General features: G+C 34.8%; 1 protein-coding gene across 7 annotated transcripts in view; it reads left to right on the top strand.

The window, feature by feature from the left end:
• The window catches only part of COL24A1 (collagen type XXIV alpha 1 chain), a 308,258-nt gene that overhangs the window by 181,502 nt on the left and 100,786 nt on the right, over positions 1-25,970 (top strand). For all 7 annotated transcript variants that reach the window (XM_074335081.1, XM_074335082.1, XM_019751779.2 and 4 more), the window contains 5 exons: positions 6,559-6,612; positions 6,907-6,951; positions 7,078-7,122; positions 12,169-12,222; positions 16,748-16,801. In XM_074335081.1, coding sequence (XP_074191182.1) covers positions 6,559-6,612; positions 6,907-6,951; positions 7,078-7,122; positions 12,169-12,222; positions 16,748-16,801 — 252 coding nt within the window. The remainder of the gene's footprint in view (positions 1-6,558; positions 6,613-6,906; positions 6,952-7,077; positions 7,123-12,168; positions 12,223-16,747; positions 16,802-25,970) is intronic.

The raw sequence follows: 25,970 nt of genomic DNA, 5'->3' as shown, positions 1-25,970 counted from the left end.
AACGGCTCTAATTTCATGTCCTGTGTTTTAGGTGAAGATTGAAGAAAGAGAAAATTCGTCTTTATTATTTTTTCTTTTCTGAAAAATTGTGTTCCTTACTGGGTGATAGATTTAAAGTCTGTAAATAATCCTGATGGCCACATCTGTTTTAGCCCAAATGAGATTTAAAATAATAAAAATTAAAAATAACGGTAGATGAGCTATACTCAAACTGTCATTAGTAGTCTGTGTTCTGCCAGTGTTCAGTACTTGGTCAGGTCAAATGTGTTTATTCACCCTTGTATTAGTCATAGTGGGAAAGTTCAACCAGTTTTGTGACACGTGAAAAAAGAAATACTCATGCTTTTTAAGTAATTGAGATCTTATTGATTATCCGGGCAGAAGCCATGCACCCAAGCAAGGTCCGCTCCTGAATAACTTGTGCTTTCTCCCAAGTCAAATAGGATATTCATAAGGGCTGTGATTTTCTAACCTCCATGGGATCTCTGGGTAAATGATTACTCTTTCCTGATTTGCCACTTTGTCCTCAATTCTCACCTCTTCAAGGATCTATCTTCCTCTCATCCTCCAAATGTATTTTCCTGATTCTCTCTCAAAATGACTTGTCATGGTTGTTTCAAGTTCAGCCAGTACTTTGTAAACAAGGAAGCTTTGTTTAGAAATAAGGGCTTGGTTTAGAACAAAACCATTGGGAATAAAAAAAAGAACCAAAGACCAGAATATTTGAGAAAGAATATAGTATTAGGAACTTCCATTTTAGTTGTAATCTAGTATCTTCCCATTTCTACTCTCTCATCAATCGTTTTACACCACGTATATGACCTCAATATCCTAGATCAATCCTTTCTTATGTGTTTCACTTGCAAAAAAATGAGGATATACATCCAGCCCACTGAGATAAATGAAAACAGTATCTGGCTGGGAGTTCCTGCGCCCCATCCCTTCCCTGCCACCCAAAAAGGTGAGGAGGTCCATATTTCTAATATACCTATAACCCCTTGGTGATCCTGGAGACAAAGCTTACCCTAGGCATTTACACTGAGACCACACAACTATCATTATGGACTCATGCTTATCCATCCTCACTGTCCTGCCTGTGATTTATACTGTTAGCGAATGGCCATGTCTCATCATGAATGGTAGGACTGCTTACTCCCCAAGGAGTCTGCCTGCCCATCTGCTTCTTCCCTGCTCATCCATCTGATTCTATCTAACGTTTATTGATTTCCTACTTTGTCACACAGTCTTCTAGTACCATGGAAGATTCAAGGTTAACGATCCCTCAGAACTAGATCACATAATGACTTACCATCTAGTGGCTTTTGAAATGTCCTGCAATATTGGCACTTTTCCAGAGAATAGGGAAAATTTAGGCAAGCAATCCTGCCTGTCCTCTCTGGAAACAACCAGAACAACTTAGTGTTATGAAAACTTTTCTAACCCACTTTGTGAAGATTGTGTAATCCTGTCTCATTTTGGCTGAAAAAGATAACAGGATTGGCTGAAAACATTTTTCTTACGATTTGAGATTCTTAGGTGGGAAACTTGGCCAAAATTTAAGTATTGTTATTCATTCTCTAAGCTTTGTTTCCACCTATGAAGTTTAGCTGAGGAATAGTTCTTTAAGTGAAGTAAAATAATTGAATATACCGAAGTCAATTATCATAATGTGTACATTCATATCCCTCATATGGAAAATATAGGCTAGCAGATTCTCTACTGCAGTACCAGAAAGATAGTGGCTTCGTCTTTTAAGTCTCCAGAAATAAGTACCACTTTAGCTGTCATCCCTCATGTGCACATGTAACTCCTTGGGGCTGTGTAACTGATCCCTTGGTGTCTCTCCCATACACACTTCTTGTCCAGCTGCCCTGGCAGGAGAGAGAACACACAGAGCAAAGTTAACCTCATCTCCTTTCTTGCCCATGGATCAGACCTTTGATCACGAGACAACTTTAGATTTCGTGCCCTTTCTCTAGATGCGTTTTATAGAGGCATGTAAATGAGTAATTTTTTTTTATTCCGACTATGCTACTTAAGAATTAAGTGGGGAGAAAAGATTGAAATAACTATATTAGAAATACATAATATTTTAAGATTTTCTGTGCAAGATATAGAACGGATAGGACTATAATAATTCGAAACTTTTGTTCATTTCAAGGAAATGCATATCATATTGGGAAAGCAACCATCATGTTTGTATTTAGATTCAATGTCAGTGATACCTGGAGCGCTCGACGTTTTAGACCTGCTTCTGTGATTTCTTCTCTTGAAAAACAATTTGTAAAAAGAATAGAATAAAAAGATTTTTTCTACAAAATCAATGAAAATATTAGTTTTTGTTTAAGGGAACATTTTGTTCCAGCAGTATCAATCAAGAGCCAGAAAAGACAGCTAGGCATAATTAGTTAGGCATCTGAGTGATTTAATATTCATTAGGGGTTAAGCAAAAACAGATATGTTTAAAAGGAAATATAAATATACTGAATCTAAATTAGACACATGTGAATAAGGGCTAGTTCTTTTGTTCATAGATACTTTAGCTTATTAAAATTGACTATAACATTTATAAAATGGCTTTGGAATTTTCATAAAAGTATTCCTAAATAAACTAGTATGCAGTTGATGTTAATGTTTTAGTTAATCATAGTTCTTTTTCTTTTAATTGTAACCTTTATATGAAGTAGTGGCTCTGTCTTCTATCATCTAATGCATTTAGGATATATTGATTATTCAGGAATTTGGTTAACTCTTTACGATCATTGTCTACAATTCAAGTACTTGTTACTTTACAAAACATGCTTAATTTATGTAGCTGAGCTATCAAACTTTATTCCAACTTTTAAAAGCTGCTAATAGACACTCATTGTAGCCAACTTTAACTTTTCTAAAGGAGGATAGAGAAGAGATTAGATTTGTTATTTAGCCAGGATATATTCTCCAAGAGCTGTATAGATAATCAGATATTTTAAAGCAGACATTAGAAAAATAGCTTTATACCCAATTAGGTGCCTATTACAATACTATTTGTCTCACTCTCTTAGAGCTTGTCCTAAAGCTTATTTTGTCTCAGGAATCAAAGAAGACAATTACCTAACCCATGGATAACTTCTACAACCAGTGTCGAAGTGAAACTTACACATGTTGATAAAGCTAAGCTTTTAGTTAATTAACTCACCCTTAACAGAGGCTAAAGAGTACTAAACTTTCCTAGACTTTTAACTAGGAACCGTAAGCTTTATTGCCTTTAATTAATGTAACTACTAATTGCTATACTTAGACCTTCCCTGTGTAGTCGTGGCTTAGTAAATGAAATAATAAATGTGCAAGTATTTTTTAAAGTATTTTTAATGAAACAACATTGTAAAACAAATGATTATCATTACTATATGTGCCACTTAATTTTGGAGGGAGTTCCTTTCAATTATAATACCAATCAGCACTCTACTTGTAAATGTTTAACATTCATTTTGTAAACCGCTTCTAAACTTCAGGTCCTCTATTTCAGCCTGAGTTTACTTGCTAACAGCATTAACCTTTATTTTTTTTTAACATTTGAAAAAGAAATTATAAACGCAATAAAACACAATTATTCAAAGATATTTAAGCATCATGTGAATCAGGCCACTCACTTAAATCTGTAGACTTCAGTGTCTTCATTTTAAGTGGGTTTGGACTAATTCATCCTTGACAATAGGTATGCTGAGGCAGAAACTGGCAGTTAATTATGAGACTTTCCTCCTGAGCTGGATGCAGCCTTTCCCACATATATATCTATTCAGCCACTTAATCGGACTTTATCCAAGAAATGAGACTTATTTACCATCTTTGGACCAATCTTTTAAAAAAAAATTCTAAATTTATAGCTCTGTATCTGGTGGGATATGGGGAGAAGGCTTGTGAAACTTTATTCTTATGGCTGCTACCATTTAAACCTAGGCAGAATGACTTCTAACTCTCTAGCACTAGCCTCATAGAGATCTGCGAGGCTCATTGTGGTTGTATGCCTACTATCAAGTTCATTATCTTCTCCCCATCCCCCGTTTTCCATGCCAAACAAACTTACATTTCCAATTTGGTTTTATATTAGCACTGTCATCATTCTACCAGTTACTTACTAACAAAATATCCAAGAAAGACAGGAATTTCAGATTACAAAGGAGCCAAGTGCCTAATCATGGACACATTTTCAGTCTAGATTTTACATATTTTCTGTGGTATTTTAGAATATTAACCACTTATTCCTTTCCATACTTTCTCAGCCACATTCTGTTATTACTCCAGGAAATTTTGCAAAGTGTTTTCTTACAAGGCAGAAAAAGGAAAATAGACATAGAACTGCCAGACAAAAGAATGCATGCTGCTGAATTTTTAACATGAAGGTGATTACTAGATAAAGGTCCTGAGAGATCTTTGCACTTAAAACTTCAGAGTCATCCTCTAATCGTTGTTTGTTTCTTTGTTTGTTGAACTGAATTTACTCGGGTAACATTGGTTAATAACATTATATAAATTTCAAGTGCACAACGTTATAATACGACATATTGTGTGCTCCACACCCCAGTCTGGTCACCTTCCATCTCATTGTTCTTTCTTTCATCATCGGTTACTTAATTGTCCAACATTCCAAGCGTGTTACACCTCTGGAGCTTTGCAGCTGCTATTTCTTCTGCCAGAATTAATCTTCCCCAAGTTATTTGCACAGCCTGCTGTCTCACCTCTTTTAGGTGTCTACCCACTAGTCACTTCAGAGACTTCTCAAACCAGTCTATAAAATAGGGCTCCCCATGTGGATTCTCTCTAGTCCCTTAATCTCCTCCATTGCATTTAAGTACCTACTGTCATTTTATACTTTAATTTCATATATTTATTTACTTGTCTTTGAATCAGGGATTTGTCTCTTCTCCCTACCATATTCTCTGGGCCTAAAATGGTACCTGGCTTGTAATAGGCACTCAGTAAATGTTTGTTGAATGAATAATATTCTTTGAAAAATCACTGATCTATTAAACATAGTCCATCCTCTTTAACTCGACATTCGAGGTCCTGCCCAATAAAACTGTAACTTAGTTTTGCAGTCATTAATGGGAAAATAGGACAGAAAAAAAAATTGGGGACAGATCATGGAGTACAGTGGAGCTATAGATCCTCATGGAATGTGAGTCTTCTCTCCACTCCCATGAATGCACCCAAGAGGATCAGGGAATATAGCTACTGTAAGAGAGTAGAGTTCCATTATAGGAAGCAGTTTTTAATTATATAAAGCTCAACTAAGCTGATGGGGTACAAGAGAAGGTGCTAAAGCCTAGGGGGCTCCTTCAAAGCAGCATGTTGCGTTGGGAGATTTGCATCATTGTTTTGTGTAGAAATCGTCAGTGCCCCCTCATTGATTATTTTGCTGTTTTGGGGGGATTATTATTTTTAATTTTTTATTAGATTATTGATTTAAATATAAACTCCAGGCCTTCACCTTTCAAGACCCAATCTTTCCACAATTATTTCTTGGTACAGAAATACTGCTTTCAAATTATATTTTTCATTCTTGGGTATTTTCTTTCCTACCTCTCTGCGCTTATCTCACATAGCCTTCTATCTAGAGATCTGTGCATGATCTCCAACTGCCAAAATGGTATTTTCATTCCCCTTATGCACATGTGAAAGCACTCCTCCTGCTTTGAATGTTTTTAGCCCTTAACATGCCTTATCTCTTCCTATATTATAGTCACTTGAATAATTTACCTTCTCATTCTCTATGCTTCATAATGGGGAAACTTTCTCACAATTGTGTATCCCCATAACACGTAATGCAAAGCCTTTTCCACAGATGTTCAGTTATAGTTGTAGAATTGAATACATTGCTTTGAACATGCCTTTAGGATCTTGCAAGGACAGTTATAATTTAGGCAGGGAGACATGCTGTCATTTAATTAGAGAATGACTTTTGCAACTGATGCTTCCTCACAACTAATTACTAAATGAATTTTGAGAGCAACTTAGCCCAGAAGTTTTAAACTTACATGAGTATTCCCAGCAGCATTTTCTACCCCTTTTCTGTGTCCCTGCCAGCCATCTTCTGGTCAGTATTCTCAGGCAGATGCACAGCAGGTACAATGCAATCAGCACTCACTTTCTAATAAAGTGGAAAGCATGCTATTCCAAAAAATATTACACCTAAGAGTGTTTGGACAAACAAACCAGCCGCTTTTAAGTTAATTTAGAGTTGTTTTTAGAATAAATGCTGGATGGATGCTGAGTAAATGAAAAGGTGAACAAAATACTCAACTGCCATACCTAGCTTTTAGCCACCTCGACAACTGAATCAGCCGTTTTTGTGCTGAACTGGTTTACTATCATTTGGCATTCAATCTTGAAAACACTGACTTGATTCTCTCATGCAGATTGGCTCATCCACACACCCAGCTGTATTCTTTTCTGTGGTCATGGCACAGAAACAAGCAGGAAGTTTGTCAGATAAAGAAGAGTGTCTTCATTTGTAAAGATGCACAACAGGAAAACAGGAAGCTTTCAAATTAACAAGATATTTTTTTCCATCTGTAGGGACCAAGAGGGACAGATGGCCTCTCAGGAGAACAAGGTATACACGGTGCCAAGGTAATCACTGATTTTCTCATTTCATATACAGTTACGTTTTTTTGAGCCTGTATATCCTGCCTGTCTAAAAACTAATATAATACATTTCCTTACAAAAGTATGGTTCTAAATTGTCTCTTAGTCTAAATATAAAACATACATAAAGTTTTTACTACACATACAGAAATCTTTTCTTTTTAATATTGAACTATATACTTGATGTCTAATTTTTTGTATGTGAGTGTATATACATACTCATGCATAAGACTATAATTCACATTCTTATTAATTCACCTGGCATTGATATTTTGTTAGGGTGAAAAAGGAGATCAAGGAAAAAGAGGGCCTTATGGTCTTACTGTGAGTAGTAAAACATTTCATATAAAAGATAAAAATTTTAAATCTTTTATTTATTTATTTATTTTGGTATATGATTAATATTTGGGGAGGAAGCTACTTGACCCAAGCGTTTTCTTTCCTATGTAGGGTAAAACTGGAAACCCTGGAGACAGAGGAGTTCAAGGGAAACCAGTAAGTAATTAAAAATAAGCTACAAACAAATTTTATCCACTTTATTCTCTGACACAACTATTGTTTAGTCTTCACCTTTTCCAGCTTCTTGTCCAGTTTTGTTTTATCGCAACTTGAGTGTTTTTAGACCCTTGGAGTGTGGAGCTATGCTTTCCCATGGCGCTGCTCTAGAGTTTTTAATATTATATAATACTAGGTATTTTTCTACTATCAAAAGTCTTTTCAGAAGAATACTGATAGGCAATAAGTTGTGCATTTATCATCATACAATGTCAAAACAAAAGAAAAATATTAAAACAAAGAAAAACTACACATACTCAGTACACAAATGTACACAGACACACACATATGATATTAAATATATATATGTATATATATTATAATTTTGAGCACATAAGCTTAAATGTATGAGTATTATTAATTACTTTAGACATTATATCATTAGTTTATAATAGTTGTTGAGGTTTACTTAGCTCTATACCTACATTGTCTCATTATTCTTGATTGAACTGAAATTGATTTTTGAGATCTTAAGGAAGCTAGTATCAATCGATCTAAGAAGTCCAGTCTTCCCAAGGATTCATTTGATCCTGCACAGTAATCTCCGTGTCTCTAGTCATTTATGCACTGTCAACAAGCAGGCAGTGCCATCTAATAGGAAGATAAATTTGAGGTCAGATCGACTTTTGTTCCACTGCATGCTCGTATTAGCTGTATAGTCTTGGTTTAATTGGTTAGCTTTGTGGGTCATGTTTTCCTCATCTATAAAATAAAGAGACATCTTTAAATTGTCACAATTCTAAAGCTAGATATTAAATGAAAATTGGAAAAAAAGAAAATTGGTAACATGTATAGTACTTTTCCAGAACACCAGGAAAAGGATATTTGCCTATGGGCCAGCATTCTTTCCACACATATCTCTGACTCAAAGGGAGAATCAACAGGAAAGGCCATGATCCATTGTGTTATGAAGGTGATAAAGCCTGCATAATATTTTTAGTTTTCTAAGTCTTGTAAAAACTATAACAGTTCATACATTATTTTTATCTAGACATTCTTTCAGTTGGTGAGATGGAGGGTTAAATCTCCAACTATGATTTTGTATTTCTCTATTTCTCTCTTTTATTGTCAAATTTTGCTTTATGTATTTTGAAATTCTGTTTTTAAAGTATTCACATTTATGATTATTATGTCTTCCTGATAAACTGATCTTTTTATCATAACAAAATGTTCCTGTATATCTCTGGTAATACATTTTTATTCCTGGTAATACTGTTTGTTTTGGAATCCTCTTTATTTGATATGTCTCTCCCGTCTTCTGATGCCTGCTGTTTGCATAGCATATCTTTTCCATTTAGTTACTTTCAACCCATCTGAGCTTTCAGATTTAAACTGAGTGTCTTATATCTGGGTCTTGCTTTTTTATTTATTCTGATAATCTCTGCCTTTTAATTAGTGTTTGTCACATTTCCATTTAATGTAATTATTGGTGTGGTTGCTTTTAGGTCTACCATTTTATGATTGTTTTTCTTTTGTGGTTGTGGTGGGGGGTTTTTTCAGTGCCTTCTTTTGGCATTGAACAATTTTGAGAACTCCATTTTTATTTAACTATTGGATTTTTAGCTATATTTCTCATTATTGTTTTTAAGTAGTTATTCTAAGTCAAGAGTCAGCAAACTTTTTCTGATAAATGCCACCAAATAAATATAAGCATTGTTGGTTTTATGTTCGCAGTCACAACTACTCAGCTCTGTCATCGTAGTGTAAAAGGAGCCTTAGACAGTATGTAAAGCAATGAGCATGGCTTTATTCCAATTAAATTTTATTTACAAAAACAGATGATGGTCCAGATTTATCTGTAGTTTGCCATTTCCTGGCTTAAAGATCACAGTATACATTCTAACTTTCAATAGTCTTCTTAGAGCTAATATATGTGTACAGATGATCAACTTACAATGGGGCTATGGCCTGATTAACAAACCCATTTTAAGTTGAAAATATCATAAGTTGAAAATACACCAAACTTACCTAATGTGATAGCTTATCCTAGCTTACCTTACATTAGCCTACAGTTAGGGAGTATCATCCAACACAGTGAATATACTGTAGAGTATTGGTTTTTTACTGTCATGATCGCATGGCTGACTTGGAGCCGTGGCTCACTTCTGCTGCCCAGCATCGTGAAAGAGTATCATATCACATATCACTAACCAGGGAAAAAAATCAAAATTCAAAATTTTAGGTACCATTTCTACTGAATTCATATTGCTTTCACACCATCATAAAATTGAAAATCGTAAGTTGAACCATCGTAAGTCAGGGACCATGTGCAATACTTAACATAATTGTGAGAAACTTGCAACCATATAGACCATTTACCAACATCCTGTATTTTGTGCTATAATTATTTTATGTATTATATCTATATATGTTATCAACCTCACACTGCAAAGTTAAAATTTTGCTTTAATATAAATAAAATATTTATGCTTTACTTCAAGTGAAATATACATTTTAGAGATAGTCAGGAGAAAGTAGTGTTGTTGTTTTTTCTAATTTATCCATGCATTTACTTTCTGGTGCTCTTCATTCCTTTCTGTGGATCTGCATTTCCAAATGGTGTCATTTCCCTAGAGTCTGTAGAACTTCCTTTAGATTTCTTACAGTCAAGTTCTAGTGATTGATTAATTCTCTTAGTTTTTTGTTGATGAGAATGTCTTTAATTCACCTTTATTCTTGAAGGATATTTTCATTGGATATAGAATTCTGGGTTGGTAGAGTTTTATTAGTTTTTATTCACCACTGCAATATTGATATGTCATTTTCTTTTGGCCTCTATTATTTCTGATGAGAAGTCCACACTTTTCATCATTATTCCCCTGCATATAATGTATCATTTTTGTCTGGGTTCTTTCAAGATCCTCTCTTTATTTTTGGTTTTCGGTAGTTTGACTATGATGTGTCTAGATGGATTTTCTTCACATTTATCCAGCTTGAGGTTTGCTGAGTTTCTTGTGTGTGTAAATTTGTGTTTTCGGTAAATTTGGTAATTTTTCAACTTTGTCTTTTCAAATATTTTTTCTACCCCCACCTCTCTCTCCTTTCCTTCTGAGATTCCAATTACATATAAGTTAAACATTTGATATCATCCCTAGGTCCCCAAGGCTCTATACATTCATATTTCAACCTTTCGCTTTCTTTTTTTAGTTGGATAACTCCACTCTATATTTACTCACTTGTTAAGCCCATTCAGTGAAATTTTATTTATGATATTGCATTTGTAAGTTTTATTTCAGATATTTAGTTTTCAGGTCTCTAATTTCCATTATTTTTGCAGATGAAATTTCTCTTCTGAGATTCCCTATTTATTTATTCATCATAAGCATATTTAAATTGACATTATTGAGCATATTTATAACAGATACTTTAAAATCCTTGTGTGATAAATCCAACATCTGAGTAATCTTGAGTTTGGTTTCCATTAATTGCCATTTCTTATGAATATGGGAAAATTTTCTGTCCAGTAATTTTGAATTCTATCTTGGACATTTTGAATGATGCATTGTGGAGACTCCAAATTCTGTTATATTTCTTAGAACAGTATTCCTTTTCTATTTTTATTTTATTTTTAAATTTGGCACTCAGTTAATTTAGCTGGGTTCAAAATCCAAGTTCTGTAGTCTCTGTGGTAGGAAATGTCTGCTGAAATCTCTGTTTGGTTTTTTCAGTGTTGGCTGGGCTGCTTGCAGTCTGCCACACCATATATATTTCAAATGTCAACAAGAGATTTAAGCAAAATTTATACCCAGAATTTAATGCTTCCCCTCTCTGGCTCTTTCTTTCATCACTTTCCAACAGCTCTGGTCACTCCAAATTTTGCCCTCTGCTTCTCTATGTGAGTAAGAGTACAGGTTTCTATCCTATTTATTTTTAACCATCCTATATGACTTACCCTCTGGCTAAAAGACATTAACAAAATTAGAAACTCACCTAGTGATGTTCCCTTTCTTCTATGTGTAGATCCTTCTACTCTAGGTTTTGCCTACTTTTGATCATTTTCCAATGTCTTCAGCTTTTTAAAAAAACTTTTACCTTGGGTTTATATTTATCTGTATATAGGTTGGTTTGATAGGAGCAACTTGGCCATTATGGAAGTGCGACCTCTTAACAGTTCTTTTTTAAATATAATTTTCTCTGGAATAATGCAGAAAACTTGAGAAACATTTATTTCATAATTCTTATAATACAAAAATTATATAGTATTAAATCTATTCTTTCCCATTCTTTAAATAATGAAGCAGAATGCAGTTTTCATGATCCTACAATGAAAGCGTAGCCATGGAAATAATATAGAATTACCATATAAACCATCAATTTCACATCTAGGTATGTACCCAAAAATATTGAAAGTAGAGCATCGAACAGATACTTGTACGTCAACGTTTATAGGTGTATTATTCACAATGGTAAAAAGGTAGAAATCCTAAGTGTCCATTGACAGATGAATGGATAAACAAAATGTGTTATATATATATACTGTGGAATGTTATGCAATATTGCAAAAGAAGGAAGTCTTAACATATTTTACAACATGGATGAACCTTAAAGACATTATGCTACATGAAATAAGCCAGACACAAAAGAACAAATATTGCGTGATTCCACTTATATAAGATACCTAGACTAGTCACATTCAGAGAAAGAAAGTAGAGTGATGGTTGCCAAGGGCATGGAGGAGGGAGATAGGAAGTAATTTAATGGGTACAGGGTTTGAATTTGGAAAGACAAAAAGTTCTAAAGATAGATAGATGGTAGTGATGGTAGCACAGCAAGGTTAATGTACTTAATGCCACAACTATACACTTAAAAATTGTTAAAATGGTAAAATTTTATGTGATATGCATTTTACCACAAAATAGGGAAAAAAGAATAGAGGCAGAGAGAAAAGTTAGGTGGGAGGATTGCGAAGAAAAGTTGAAGTAATAGAACTGACTAAAACATTTTCAAGCATCACTTTTTCTTCACGTTTTACCTTTGTTTGTTCAGGGTTTACAAGGACCCCCTGGGAGTACAGGCGACAGAGGACTTGCAGGAGAACCAGTAAGTTTATCTTTATACTTTTCTAATTGTGTTTTTCTCATAATATACTTATCTTTCTGTTACTATTGCCTTCTTATGCTATGGCTGGTTTTCTGAAAGCAGCATTTATTATGGGCACCTAATTATATAGAAGAAATATTTTACTGTGAATACAGTCTTTAGTGCCTTCCTGGTTTCATAAAGTCAAATGTGCTCCTTTTTGTCTAAAACTGTTAAACTTCACATATTTATGTTTCACAAAGATAACTCTGTTTTATTTAATCTCAGAATTTTCGTTCTGAATGGCTTGTTGTTAGTATAATAACAACACATACACACACACACACACACACACACACACACACACACACAGTCACATTTATGAGGTCGACACTATATAAAAGACCACATAGAGAATCCAAACTCTACATCTGATTGGCCAAAATGTACAAACATGACAGAACTGCTGTTACATCAATAATGCAAAAACATATCACAATTTCATAAATGTGATTCAATTATATAGCTTCCATGGAAAATGAATTGTGAAAAGATCTTGTCACATCTACTTTCTCAAAATTTATTCTTTATTGCCTATGAAGTCATTCTTCTTGGATGGTATCAGCTGTAATATACTGTAATATGTTTTTTAAGATTTATAATACAATATAATCTTTCAAATTACTGGGCTTATCCATCAGCTGACACAAAGATTTACAAGTGGCCTTTGCATAACTCATTTAGCTAGAAGCAAGTGGAAAGTTCTGAGAGTCAAATTGTTGTTGCTACAAAGCTATGTTCATTTCCTTCTTTACACAGTTAACCTATAATGTAAGCTCTCTAAACAATAAATAAAGATTTGATCCTATATATAATTATTTCCATTGAAAGAATCTTAGATATGGGATTGATTTTATCAAATAAATCCTTCTCAGTTTTCTTTATATTTTGTATCTCTTGATTTGCCATCCCAATTCTAATATTTATTTCATCAAAAACAATGCAACTCTCCTTAGCATTATTTACTTAAATATCTGTTTCTTCTAAAAAATCTGTAGGTCCTTGAAGTCAGAGACCATTTCTTTTACCTTTGCAATCTTCTTTCCTGGTCTAATGCCTGGCATATTATATCTACTTAATGCATGTTCGTTAAACTGACTTCACAGAAAGTGATACACCCAAAGGTATAATCATTCAGCCACTATTGTTAGATGAAGTGAAATGGAATGAAAACTAATTTAGTCTTAAAGAAAACACATTTAAGTAAAGATAAATGTGTCAATAGAGCTATGGCAACAGCAAAGACAATATCTTGGGCTTTATACAAGAAAAGATTTGTTATTGTAGCCATGAAGGACTAAATGGCTTAATAGCAACCAAAGATTGATATTCAGGTCACAGGGTTAGTGGGGCTGGTAAATAAAACATAAGTCAATTTATAATGGATAGAATAGGCTTTGTTTCATATATTTGAGCTGCCTGGCCATAAGAAAAAAAACAGAAGTAAACTGGTAAATGAAGGACACAAAAGACATGTTGAAACACATTTATATTTTGAGAATAACAAAGCAGAGAGGATTACAACTGTTCTATAGCCAACACCCATTAGAGTGGTCTCTTTTTCTCAGATGAGATTCAAAACTGGTTTATTCATTGCAATGCAAGTTTTGTGATTTGGATAGTTGACCATTCATTCATTCAATCAACAAATACGTATTAAGAACCTACACTTGGAGTATAGTGGTCAGCATGGAGTTTTCAGTCTAATGATAGAAGTATACATTAATTAATAACAGATAAATGGATAATTTAAAATTGACATAAGTATTGTAAAGTATAGGAATTCAGTTCTAAGAGAATATGTAACAGAGAATCTATCCTACTCTGGGGTTAGGAAAAGCTTCCATAAGGAGGAACATTTGAGCTGTAATCTTAAATGGTAGGATGAATGGTAGCTACTTAGGGAAAGATGGGGAAAGGTCATTCCAGAGTGAAGTGATGAGCTAGGAGGAAACACTGTATATTTATGTAACGATCTAAAAGATGGCCAACATGACTATCGCAGAGTCAAGTGAAAAGTAAGTGCAAGATGAAGAGAGAAAGGGAAGCAAGTGACAAAACACATGCAGCTTTATAAGCCCTGTTCCCAAGGATTTGTATTTTTGTCCTAAGAACAAAGGGATGTCATTGAAAGGATGGAACTAATTTTATGATCCAATTGTCGCTTTGTTAAAATTACTCAAGCCACAAGGTAGAAATCAAACTGTAAGGGACCAAGAATGGACAAGAATGGCTTTCTGTTGCAGTAATCCAGATGGGAGATGGTAGAACCCTTTTGATTTTCAGAGTAGAGTGGATAGATATATGATTCGAAAGGAGATAAAAATCAACAGGAATTAGATATCCTATATGTGAAGTATGATTCCTAAGTTTCTGGCTTGAAGAATTAATTAGATAATTATACACCACATATCAATGAAATCGTACAGTTCTCTATTTTTTCTGTCTGACTTATTTCACTTAGTGTTTACCAGAATGTAAGTGGGCACAAGGTTCTAGATGAGGGTAAATGGGGTCAAATATACGGTGATGGAAGGAGAACTGACTCTGGGTGGTAAACACATAATGTGAGATATAGATGATGTATTACAGAATTGTACACCTGAATTCTATGTAACTTTACTAACAATTGTCACCCCAATAAACTTTAATTTTTAAAAAAAGAATTAATTGGATAATTATATCATTTAATAAAACTTGGAATACCAAGAGAAAGCTAAGTTTAAGAATGGAAGATTATAAATGCCATTTAATTATTGCAACCTCTTAGGAAATTGACTTGACTTTTGACCAAATAACACTACATTTCAGACTCTATTCTAAGAGGGAAAATGCAGAATACACAAGACTTATACACAAAGATGTTTCTCTCAGCGTGTTTATAATAGGAATACATTCTGAGGAGAATAAATTTTAAAATGTTATCCATAATATTTAATAAGCCATAGTTGAAAAATATCAGTAACCTCTTAATACCCTTAATGGTTATATTGTTGAATTGAGGACAACTTAAGTGACACCTATGTACCAACCTTATAATCCTATCATTCAAATGTTTATCTCAGCTGTTCCCAGTATCACATTGTGTTACAGACCTTCACTTTCATTTATAGTGTAACATGCAAATAATATTCACTAAAGCAAAATTTTACCGCAAAGAACAGCTAAAAACAACATAAATGTCTAGTATTAAGAAAATGATTAATTTGTGGTACCGTGGAATAGTAAATGGAATATTATGTAATCATTGAACAATTTTGTTAAGAAATATTTTAAATAACATAGTGAAATATTTATGATTAGAGTAGAATCTTAAGCATACTACAGAAGGATAGAGAGGTATTATAAGCTCCCTTAATAGAACTAGAAGGAAATATGAAAGAATATTTACAGCATTTGACCTAATCTGTTTTTTTGTACTTTCCACAGTTTTCCAATATTTTTTAATGAACATTACTGTAACAATTTAGAAAAACAATTTAACATAACCAAGCATACCAGTGTTGCTCCCCATTACTACATTTTTAAACAGTGAGGTGTTCACAAAATTGTGATGGAGTATATATAATCTTATAAAAAATTTTCACTATCTTGCTATTTTCTGAAAATTCAAATGATGTTGTTATTTTCTGAATCTAAAAAATACGTTATATCTCTCCAGAAAGATCGAAATACTATATTTCCAGAAAGATCAAAAAGTGCAAGTAGCTCTTTTGGATGGCTAGATAAATACCATTATATTGTAGTTGCTAAATAAGTATTAATTTATCTAAAATAATTCTAGCCAGTTAAATGGCTTCCACACACTAAAAAGATCCTTTAGATTCAGCAATTAAATGCTTAGGCAATAAGCTAATTACTCAATGTCCATTTACTTAAAATTAAGCTGTTCACTATTACGGTGACCAAGATTGCCATAAAAGTCCTAACATGCACTTTATTACACCTCGGTGATTATCTCGTGTACACACTGTTACATCAATTCATATGAAACAGGAATCATTCAAGTTGACTCAGTACCATGATAAAGTATGACATCAAGCAAACTCCAACATGTTTTTATTTCATTAGAGCAAATATTTGCTTCTTTAAAACTGTTAAGTTTGTCATGTATTTGCCAGGAATACAAAGTAAATCTGTAATTATCATACCCATTAAATAAGATAGCTTTTGAAAGTCCTTAGCACAATATTTCTGATTTATTAGGCATTTGACAAATCTCCATTGACTGAGTAAATAAGTTAGGGAATGAAAGAATGAATGGTGCTGCCTTTTCTTTCCTTTTCTTTTGAGTCCAAGTATACCTTAGTATTATTCACAGAAGAAACACAGATGTATAAACTAAAGATAAAAATTTTTAATAAGGTACTATACTAGTAAATGTATTGTGTTATATTACATATGGTATCTTGCAAATTCCATATTTAGGTGCATATTTTAATGAAGTAATCTTTGATTCTCAGATTTTAAATTTGTTTTAATACAGGGACCACGAGGAGTGCAAGGTGATGCTGGACCTCCTGGAGAAATAGGTGCTGAGGTAATTGTTTTATGGCTCTTTCTTTTGAGTTCATCAATGCTCACTACCTTTCATAAGACTCCTCTGAGGTCTAGTTGATATATTAGATATACACATATATTGTGAAGAATAATTCCATAGTTCTTTTCTTTTTCATATTCAGAAAATAAAGCCTAAAATTCAATTAAAAGCAGGATGACTGATGCATGGACCAAATTTTACACATGGAAAGTTTTCCTCTTAAGAGTTCACTTAAGTGATAAAACAAAAAGTGATAGAATAATATTTAAATGATAGAACAATTTTTATTTCAGTTACGGAGAGGTAACTTAATAGCCCTCCATGCTAAGATGTTATATCTCCTTCATAGAAGGATATTGAGAATTGAACCCATTTCAGGATATACTTTAGAATGGTAAACAATGGTTGTATAATTCTGTTGTTTGTTAACTTAAGCACTAAACAAATTAGATGTAAAATCTCTCCTTCCTTGGCTTCTATGAAACTTCGGTCTCCTGGTTCTGCTCTTTACCTTCTGATTATCCTTTCTCGGTCTTTATGTGAAGTTGTCCTTCCTCTTCTTCAGTTTACCAATCATATTATTACAATGACTCTAATTAATTACCAGTATTATTCTGATAGCTCTCAGATGGATGGTCTAACTCATGCCTCTCTCTTCAGCTACAGTATTGATTTCCTGTTGTCTTTTACATAGATATCCTAAAACATCTCAAATTCAAACTATCTAAACCAAACCCATCACTTCCCCATTGTTTTTGCTCCTTTTCTTCCCCCATCTCACTGAAAGATAACCCTTTTACCCAATAATCCAAAACTGAGTCATCCTAGACTTCCTTTCCTTCTTTTTTTTTTTTTTTTTTAAGATTTTATTGGGGAAGGGGAACAGGACTTTATTGGGGAACAGTGTGTACTTCCAAGACTTTTTTTCCAAGTCAAGTTGCTGTCCTTTCAATCTTAGTTGTGGTGGGTGCCATTCAGCTTCAAGTTGTTCCGTTCAGTCTTAGTTGTGGAGGGCGCAGCTCAGCTCCAGGTCCAGTTGCCGTTTTCTAGTTGCAGGGGGCACAGCTCACCATCCCTTTCGGGAGTCGAACCGGCAACCTTGTGGTTGAGAGGACACACTCCAACCAACTGAGCCATCCGGGAGCTCAGCGGCAGCTCAGCTCAAGGTGCCATGTTCAATTTTAGTTGCAGGGGGTGCTGCCCACCATCCCTTGCAAGAGTCAAGGAATCGAACTGGCAACCTTGTGGTTGAGAGCCAGCGCTCCAACCAACTGAGCCATTCTGGAGGCAGCTCAGCTCAAGGTGCCGTGTTCAATCTTAGTTGCAGGGGGCGGAGCCCACCATCCCTTGCGGGACTGGAGGAATTGAACTGGCAACCTTGTGGTTGAGAGCCCACTGGCCCATGTGGGAATCGAACCGACAGCCTTCGGAGTTAGGAGCACGGAGCTCTAACCACCTGAGCCACTGGGCCGGCCCCCCTTCCCTTCTTTATCCTCTCCAATTAGCCATCATTTCCCTTTGAATAAGCCCCCCCAATGTCTCAACTCTAACCTTTCCTTTCCTCACTGTTGCCAGAGCTCCAGTCCCCCACTTTTATGCCATGTTTCCTCCTCTTCCCATCATTCCTTAGCTACTTGTTGCCAGTTTATCTTTGTCATATCATTCCTCTTCTTGAAAATTTTCAATGGCTCTTATAGTGTTAATAAAATGTCAGTTTCTTAACATGATAAATAATGTTCTCCATCTAACCTCTGTAGGACTATTCAACCACATTCCAATAAAACTTTTCTCCTCCCCTATGTATTCCAGCTTTGTTGACTTATTTTTAATTCCATGATTACACCATGCTTTTTTGCTCTGCACTATGTATCCACTGGAGATAAAAGGATGGCTGAGATATGGTCCCTGACTCCTTTAATTATTATCCTTTAGTAATTTATAATCTATTCCAGAATATAATCATTTAAAAGATCATTACACTGCAATATGTTAGACCCGATGACGGGTATATTCACAGGGCAATTTAGGAGCACTTCCTTTGGGTAAGGGAAAAAAGAAGATTTGGGAGGCTGGGTAGGGAATGAGATGAGTTTTAAGGAATGAGTCAAGTTAGCCATATGAAAAAAAGAAATAAAGATAATGGAATTCCAGGAAAAGGTATAGTATGAGCAGGAACGTGCAAACATGCAGCAGTATGGGTTCTTTGATAAGCAAAGTCAAAGCAAGGAGTGACAATAAGTGAAGATATAGAGAAATGGTTAGATCTTGAAAAGACTTGTGTACATTATTAAGAAGCATGAACTTTGTATGTTCTGGGCTATCATAAGTAACTGTACGGTATCAACAAGCAGTGATAAAGTTTGTATATTTGGAAGATAATTCCAGTAGTCACATGGAGGATGGATTTTAGACAAAAGTGAAGACATGCAGACCTACTGAAAGTCTGTTGCATTCAACCATGCAATCTGACCTCATGTAGTAGGCCTAGAAAAGGAAGAGGGGATGGATTTGAAAAATGTTTGTTATATAAATTCTGTAGAACATGCCTATTTGTGGGATATGGAAAGTAAAGGGAAAACAGAAGTAATAAAGAGAATATATTATTCCCCAATTTCTAAGTTGTGCAACAGAATGGATGATAATACCCTTTCCTGAGGCCAATGAAGAATGTTAGGAAGATTAAGGTCATAATCTGCTAATCTTCCCCAAATAAATGGTTCACAAGTATCAGTGCCTGGTTTTAAATCCTCTTCTGACTCAAAAGATACTGTTGAGGTGTCATCAGAAACATAGCTGCTTGAGGGGTCCCCCCGATCTCTCCCTTTGAAGTTACAAGTTGAACAGCTATAATTCAACAAAGGATTCCTTGCATAACACACAAACACGTCTGAGTGAACTGCTCATCAAAACATATGAAGGTGGGCGAATGGGGTGAACAGGGAAGGAAGAAAGGGAAAAGAACAGAGACGGGTGTGTGGACGCATCGCAGAGCTCTCTACAGTCCCAGGAGAGGGGAGGATTTAGGCTGTGGCTCCAAGCATTCCTGCCTGAATGATCAGTATATAATACAGCTAAACCCAGCAATTGGGGCAGAGACCTTGGGGCAGAGACTGAATACAAAGTGCAACAGCTGTGGTCTAGCAGCCCTCAGTGCCAGGCAGAAAACAAAGCCACAGAGCCTGGCTGCCTCCTTGTACCCTCCCAGACCTTGCCTCCCCACACCCTTCCAGAGCTAGCAGTGGGCCTCAGAAAAAAACTGTAGCAGTGTCAGGTTAAAGAGCAGAATACCTACAGTCCTGAGAACTGAAGAGATAGTTTCTGAGTGGCAGACGTACACTGCAGCTAATCCTAGTGACAGAGTGGAGATATACGGGTGAGGCACCTGTGGCCTGGCAGTTGTCATTACTCAAAGGAGAACAAAGCCAAAAACACACCAGCCACCTCTCCCAGCCCACTCGCACCCCCATATTTTACAGCTGATCACAGCAGGAGCATCCAGGGCTACACAACTCTGCATCTGGCTGCAGGGGCAGCACTGAGATTGCAGGGGCTCAGAACCCCCTCACCCACCACATTTTCCCATGGGAATGGTGCCCTGAGACCAAGGCAACCTGATTACATAGGAGACGACCACCTCTCCAGGACATCTTCCACCCTGAGAAGTTGGAACAGAGCAAGAGAAAATGAAATGCTCCAGCACTATCTGCTAGAAAACGAATGAAAAACCTCTTCATATCAACCTGCTGAATTCATTCCTGTAAATGCCTAGGAAGAGAAATAATCCATCAATGATCATGAACAACCAAAGTAGCAATGCAGCTCAGAAACAAAATGAAAAATCTCGAGAAAACAAACTTAAAGACATGGAAATGTGTGACTTAAGTGATAGAGAATTCAAGATTGCATTTCTGAAAAAAACTCAACAAAATGAAAGAAAACTCAGATGGGCAGTTTATTGAACTCAGAAATGAAATCAATGAATGAAAGGAATACTTTACCAAAGAGATTGAAATTTTTAAAAAGAATCAAATAGAAATTCTGGAGCTGAAGAACTCAATAAAAGAGAAGAAGAATGAAAGTGAGCTTAGGAAATAAAGCTGACCAGATGGAGGAAAGAATTAGTGTTATCAAAGATAGAAATCTGGAAATGACACAGATGGAAGAAAAGAGAGACTGGAGAGTTAACAGAAATGAAAGAATTATACAAGAACTATCTGACGCCATCAGAAAAAGGAATATAAGAATAATGGGAATAAGGAGAAGAGAGGGCGAAGAGAACAGAGAGCCTATTCAAAAAAATAGTTGATGAGAACTTCCCAAACCTATGGAACGAACTGGATCCTCAAATCCAAGAAGCAAGCAAAACACCTAATTATCTCAATCCTAAAGGCCTTCTCCAAGGCACATTATATTGAAAGTGTCAAAAATTAATGACAAAGAAAGAATTTTCACGGAAGCCAGGGGAAGGAAGCCAATAACAAAGGAAAACCCATTAGATTATCATGAGATTTTTAGCAGGAACTCTACAAGCTAGGAGGGAGTGGAATCAAATATTCAAACTATTGAAAGAGAGAAATTACCAGCCAAGAATAATATATCCAGCAAAATTATACTTTAGATATGAAGCAGTAATAAAGACCTTTACAGATATACAGAAGCTGAGGGAATTTTCCACCACAAGGCCTTCATTACAGGAACTACTGAAGGAGGTTATTCTAGTTAAAACAAAAAGACAAAAGGATACAAAACTACAAGTAAGATGGGTAACAGACACACAGAAGCAGGGAATGGCAACCCCTACTCAGAATAGGGCACTATAGACTTAAACATAACATAAAAGGTAAAGGAGGCTAAAACATAAAAAATGAAAAGATAAGAAGACAATTTGCTACTGCAAATTGAAAATGAACTCATAGCATAAACAGGGATAATTTGTGACAACAAAAGCATAAAAGGAGGGTGGTTGTAAAGGACTGAATCAGCAAGGGGGAATGGAGATAAGATGCATGCTAAAGAAAAAGGACTACTGTACATATGAAACTTTCTTTTACATAAACGTAATGGTAACCACTCAAAAAAAAAAAAAAAAGGAAGAAAAAAATATCCAAAACTGAAACACGAAACAGAGGAAACAAAGAAAAAAATCATAAATCATAGAGTATCACAAACTAAAGTAACAGACAGAAACATAAAGGCAAAGAAACAATGGAGACACCAAGCTACCAGAAAACAAAAGAATGATAAGAAATCCTCATATATCAATAATCACCTAAATGAAAATTAACTGAACTCACTAAGAAAAAGACACAGAGGAGCAAGTTGAATCAAAAAACAAAACCCAACTATATGCTACCATCAAGGGACACATCTCAGCTGCAAGGACAAATATAGACTCAAAGTGAAAGGGTGAAAACTACTACGCCAAGCAAATGGCATCCAGAGAAAAGTAGGTGTAGTCATACTTATATCTGATGAAACAGACTTCAGGATAAAAAAGGTAACAAGAGACAAAGAAGGGCATTTCATAATGATAAAGGGGACACTACAACAAGAAGATATATATATATATATATATATATATATATATATATATATATATATATATATATATATCTTCTTGAAATTTACAACAAGAAGACATATATATATATATATATATATATGTCTTCTTGTTGTAGTGTCCCCTTTATCATGTATGTGTATATATATATATATATATATATATATATATATATATATATATATCCCAATCAGGGAACACCAAAATATATAAATATATAAAGCAACTACAGACAAAACTGAAGGGTGAAACTAACAAAAACACCGTTAAAATAGTGAACCTAAATACCCCATTGACAGCTATGGATAGCTCATCCAAACAGAAAATCAATAAGGAAATATCAGCCTTAAATGACACATTGGGCCAAATAGGTATAATTGAAATTTACAGAGCCTTTCATCCCAGAACACCAGACTACACATTCTTTTTTAGTGGACATAGAACATATGTTGGTACACAAAACTAGCCTCAATGAATTTAAGAAGATTAAAATCATACCAAGCATATTCCCCAACCACAGTGCTTTGAAATTAGAGATCAACTGTAAAAAGAAAGCAGGAAAAACCACAAATATGTGGAGATTAAACAACATGCTGCCAAAGAACTATTGGCTCAAAGAAAGAATAAAAAGAGAGATCAAAAGATACATAGAAACAAATGAGGATGAAAATACAACATATCAAAATTATTGAGATACTGTTAAAGTAGTAATGAAAGGGAAATTTATGTCATTACAGGCCTAGCTCAAGAAACAAACAAAAAAATCCCAAATAAACAACCTAAAATTACATCTTAAAGAACTAGAAAAAAAGCAAATGAAACCCGCAGTCAGCAGAAGGAAGGAAATAATGAAAATCAGAGCACAATTAAACAGAGAATGAAATTAATGCAACAAAGATCTGGCTCTTTGAGAATATTAATAAAATAGACAAACCCCTGCTAGGCTCACTAGGAAAAAAGAGGAAAAAACAAATAGATGTGAAAGAGAAATTACAATGGATAACACAGAAATACAGAGTCATACAAGAATATTATGACGGACTATATGCCACAAAATTCAATTACCTAGAAGAAATGGACAAGTGCTTAGAAATATATGACCTTCCTAGACTGAATCACAAAGAACTAGAAAATCGAAATAGACTGATCAACAGTAAGGAAATTGAAACATCATCCTAAACCTCTGCAAAAGCAAAATTCCAGCATCAGATGCCTTCACTGGTGAACTCTACCAAACATTCAAAGATGACTCAATACCTGTCCTCCTCAAACTTTTCCAAAAAATTGAAGAAGAAGCATTAATACTTCTAACTCATTTTATGAGGCCAACATTACCCTGATACCAAAACCTGGTAAGGAGAACACAAAAAAGAAAACTATAGTCCAATATCTCTGATGACTACAAATGTAAACATTTTAAATAAAATACCAGCAAATTGAATACAACAATACATTCAAAAGATTATGCATCATAATTAAGTGAGGTTCATTTCAAGGGTGCAAAGTTGGTTCAACGCATGCAAATTGATCAATGTGATCTACTACATAAACAAAATAAAGGATAAAAATCTCATATCAATAGATGTAGAAGAAACATTTGATAAGATGCAATATCCACTTATGGTTAAAACAATAAAATGGGTATAGAAGAAAAGTACCTCAACATAATAAAGGCCGTATATGACAAACCCTCAGCTAATATCATACTTAATGGTGAAAAACTGAAAGCTTTTCCTCTATATCAGAAACAAGAGAGAAATGCCATGTCTCACCACTGTTATTCAACAGAGTATTAGAAGTCCTACCCAGAGCAACCAGGAAAGAGAAATAAATGCATTCAAATTGGGAATGAAGAAGTTAAATTGTCACTTTTTGCAGATCACATGATTCTTTATATAGAAAACCCTGAAGAGTCCATCAAAAACTATTAGAAACAATAAATATATACAGTAAAGTTGCAGAATACAAAATCAGTGTACACAAATCATTGCATTTCTCGATAATAATGAAATTTCAGTAAAAGAGATGAACAAAATAATTCCTTTGACAATCGCAACAAAGAGAATAAAATATCTAGGAATAAACTTAACAGAGGATGTGAACGATCTATATACTGAAAACTGTGTGACATTTTAATAGAAATTGAAGACACAAAGAAAGGGAAAGCTATTCCGTGTTCATGGATTGGAAGAATCAACGTAGTTAAAATGGCCATATGACTTAAAGCAATATGCAGATTAAATACAATCTCCATCCAATTCCCAATGACATTTTTTCAAGAAATAGAACAAAAAAAATCATCACATTTCTATGGAATCATAAAAGACCCCCAAATAGCCAAAGCAATCCTGAGAAAAAACACCAAGGCTGGAGGTATCATACTCGCTGATTTAAATTTATACTACAAACAACAATAATTAAACAGTATGCTATTGACAGAAAATCAGAAACACAGACCAAAGGAATAGAATTGAGAACCCAGAAATAAGCCCACATATATAGGGCAGATAATTTTCGACAAAGGAGCTAAAAACATACAATGGAGAAAAGAAAGCCTCTTCAATGAATGGTGCTGGCAGAATTGGAAAGCCACATGCAAAAGAATAGAACTAGACTGCTGTCTGTCACCATGTACCAAAATTAATTCAAAATAGATCAAAGACCTAAACATAAGACCTGAAACAATAAATTGCATAGAAGAAAACATAGGTACTAAACTTATGGACCTCAGGTTTAGAGAGGATTTTATGAATTTGACCTCAAAGGCAAGGGAAGTAAAAACAAAAATAAGTGAATGGGACTGTATCAAACTAAAAAGCTTCCACACAGCAAAAGAAACTGCCAACAAAACAAAGAGGCAACCAACCGAATGGGAGAAGATATTTGCAAACACCTCCAATAAGGGTCTAATATCCAAAATATATAAAGAAGTCATACAACTCAATAACAAAAAAAGAATCAGTCCAATTGAAAAATGGGCTCGGCGGCCAGTTGGCTTAGTGGTTGGAGTGCAGTGCTCATAACACTAAGGTCACCGGTTCAATTCCCACATGGGCCAGTGAGCTGCGCCCTCCACAACTAGATTGAAAACAATGGCTTGATACAGAGCTGATGGGTCCTGGAAAAAACACACTGTTCGCCAATATTCCCAATAAAAATTAAAAAAAAAAAAAAAATGGGCTGAGGACCTGAACAGACACTCTTCCCAAGAAGACATACAAAGGGCCAATAGATATATGAAAAAATGCTCAACTTCACTTGCTATTAGGGAAGTACAAATCAAAACCACAACGAGATACAACCTCACACCTGTTAGAATGGCTATTAGCAACAAGTAATAACAAGTGTTGGAGAGGTTGTGGAGGAAAAGGAACCCTCATACATTGCTGGCGGAAATATATATTGGTATTGGTATAGCCACTATAGGAAACAATATGAAGGTTCCTCTAAAAATTAAGAATAGAATTACCTATGACCCAGCAATCCCTCTTTTGGGTATCTATCCAAAAAACTGAAAAAATTTATCCATAAAGATGTATGTACCCCTATGTTCATTGCAGCATTATTTATGGTGGCCAAGTCATGGAAACAACTGAAGTGTCCTTCAAT

The sequence above is a fragment of the Rhinolophus sinicus genome, linkage group LG06, assembly GCF_036562045.2.
Source record: "Rhinolophus sinicus isolate RSC01 linkage group LG06, ASM3656204v1, whole genome shotgun sequence".
NCBI lineage: Eukaryota > Metazoa > Chordata > Mammalia > Chiroptera > Rhinolophidae > Rhinolophus > Rhinolophus sinicus.
This window is presented reverse-complemented; position numbering and strand designations above follow the sequence as displayed.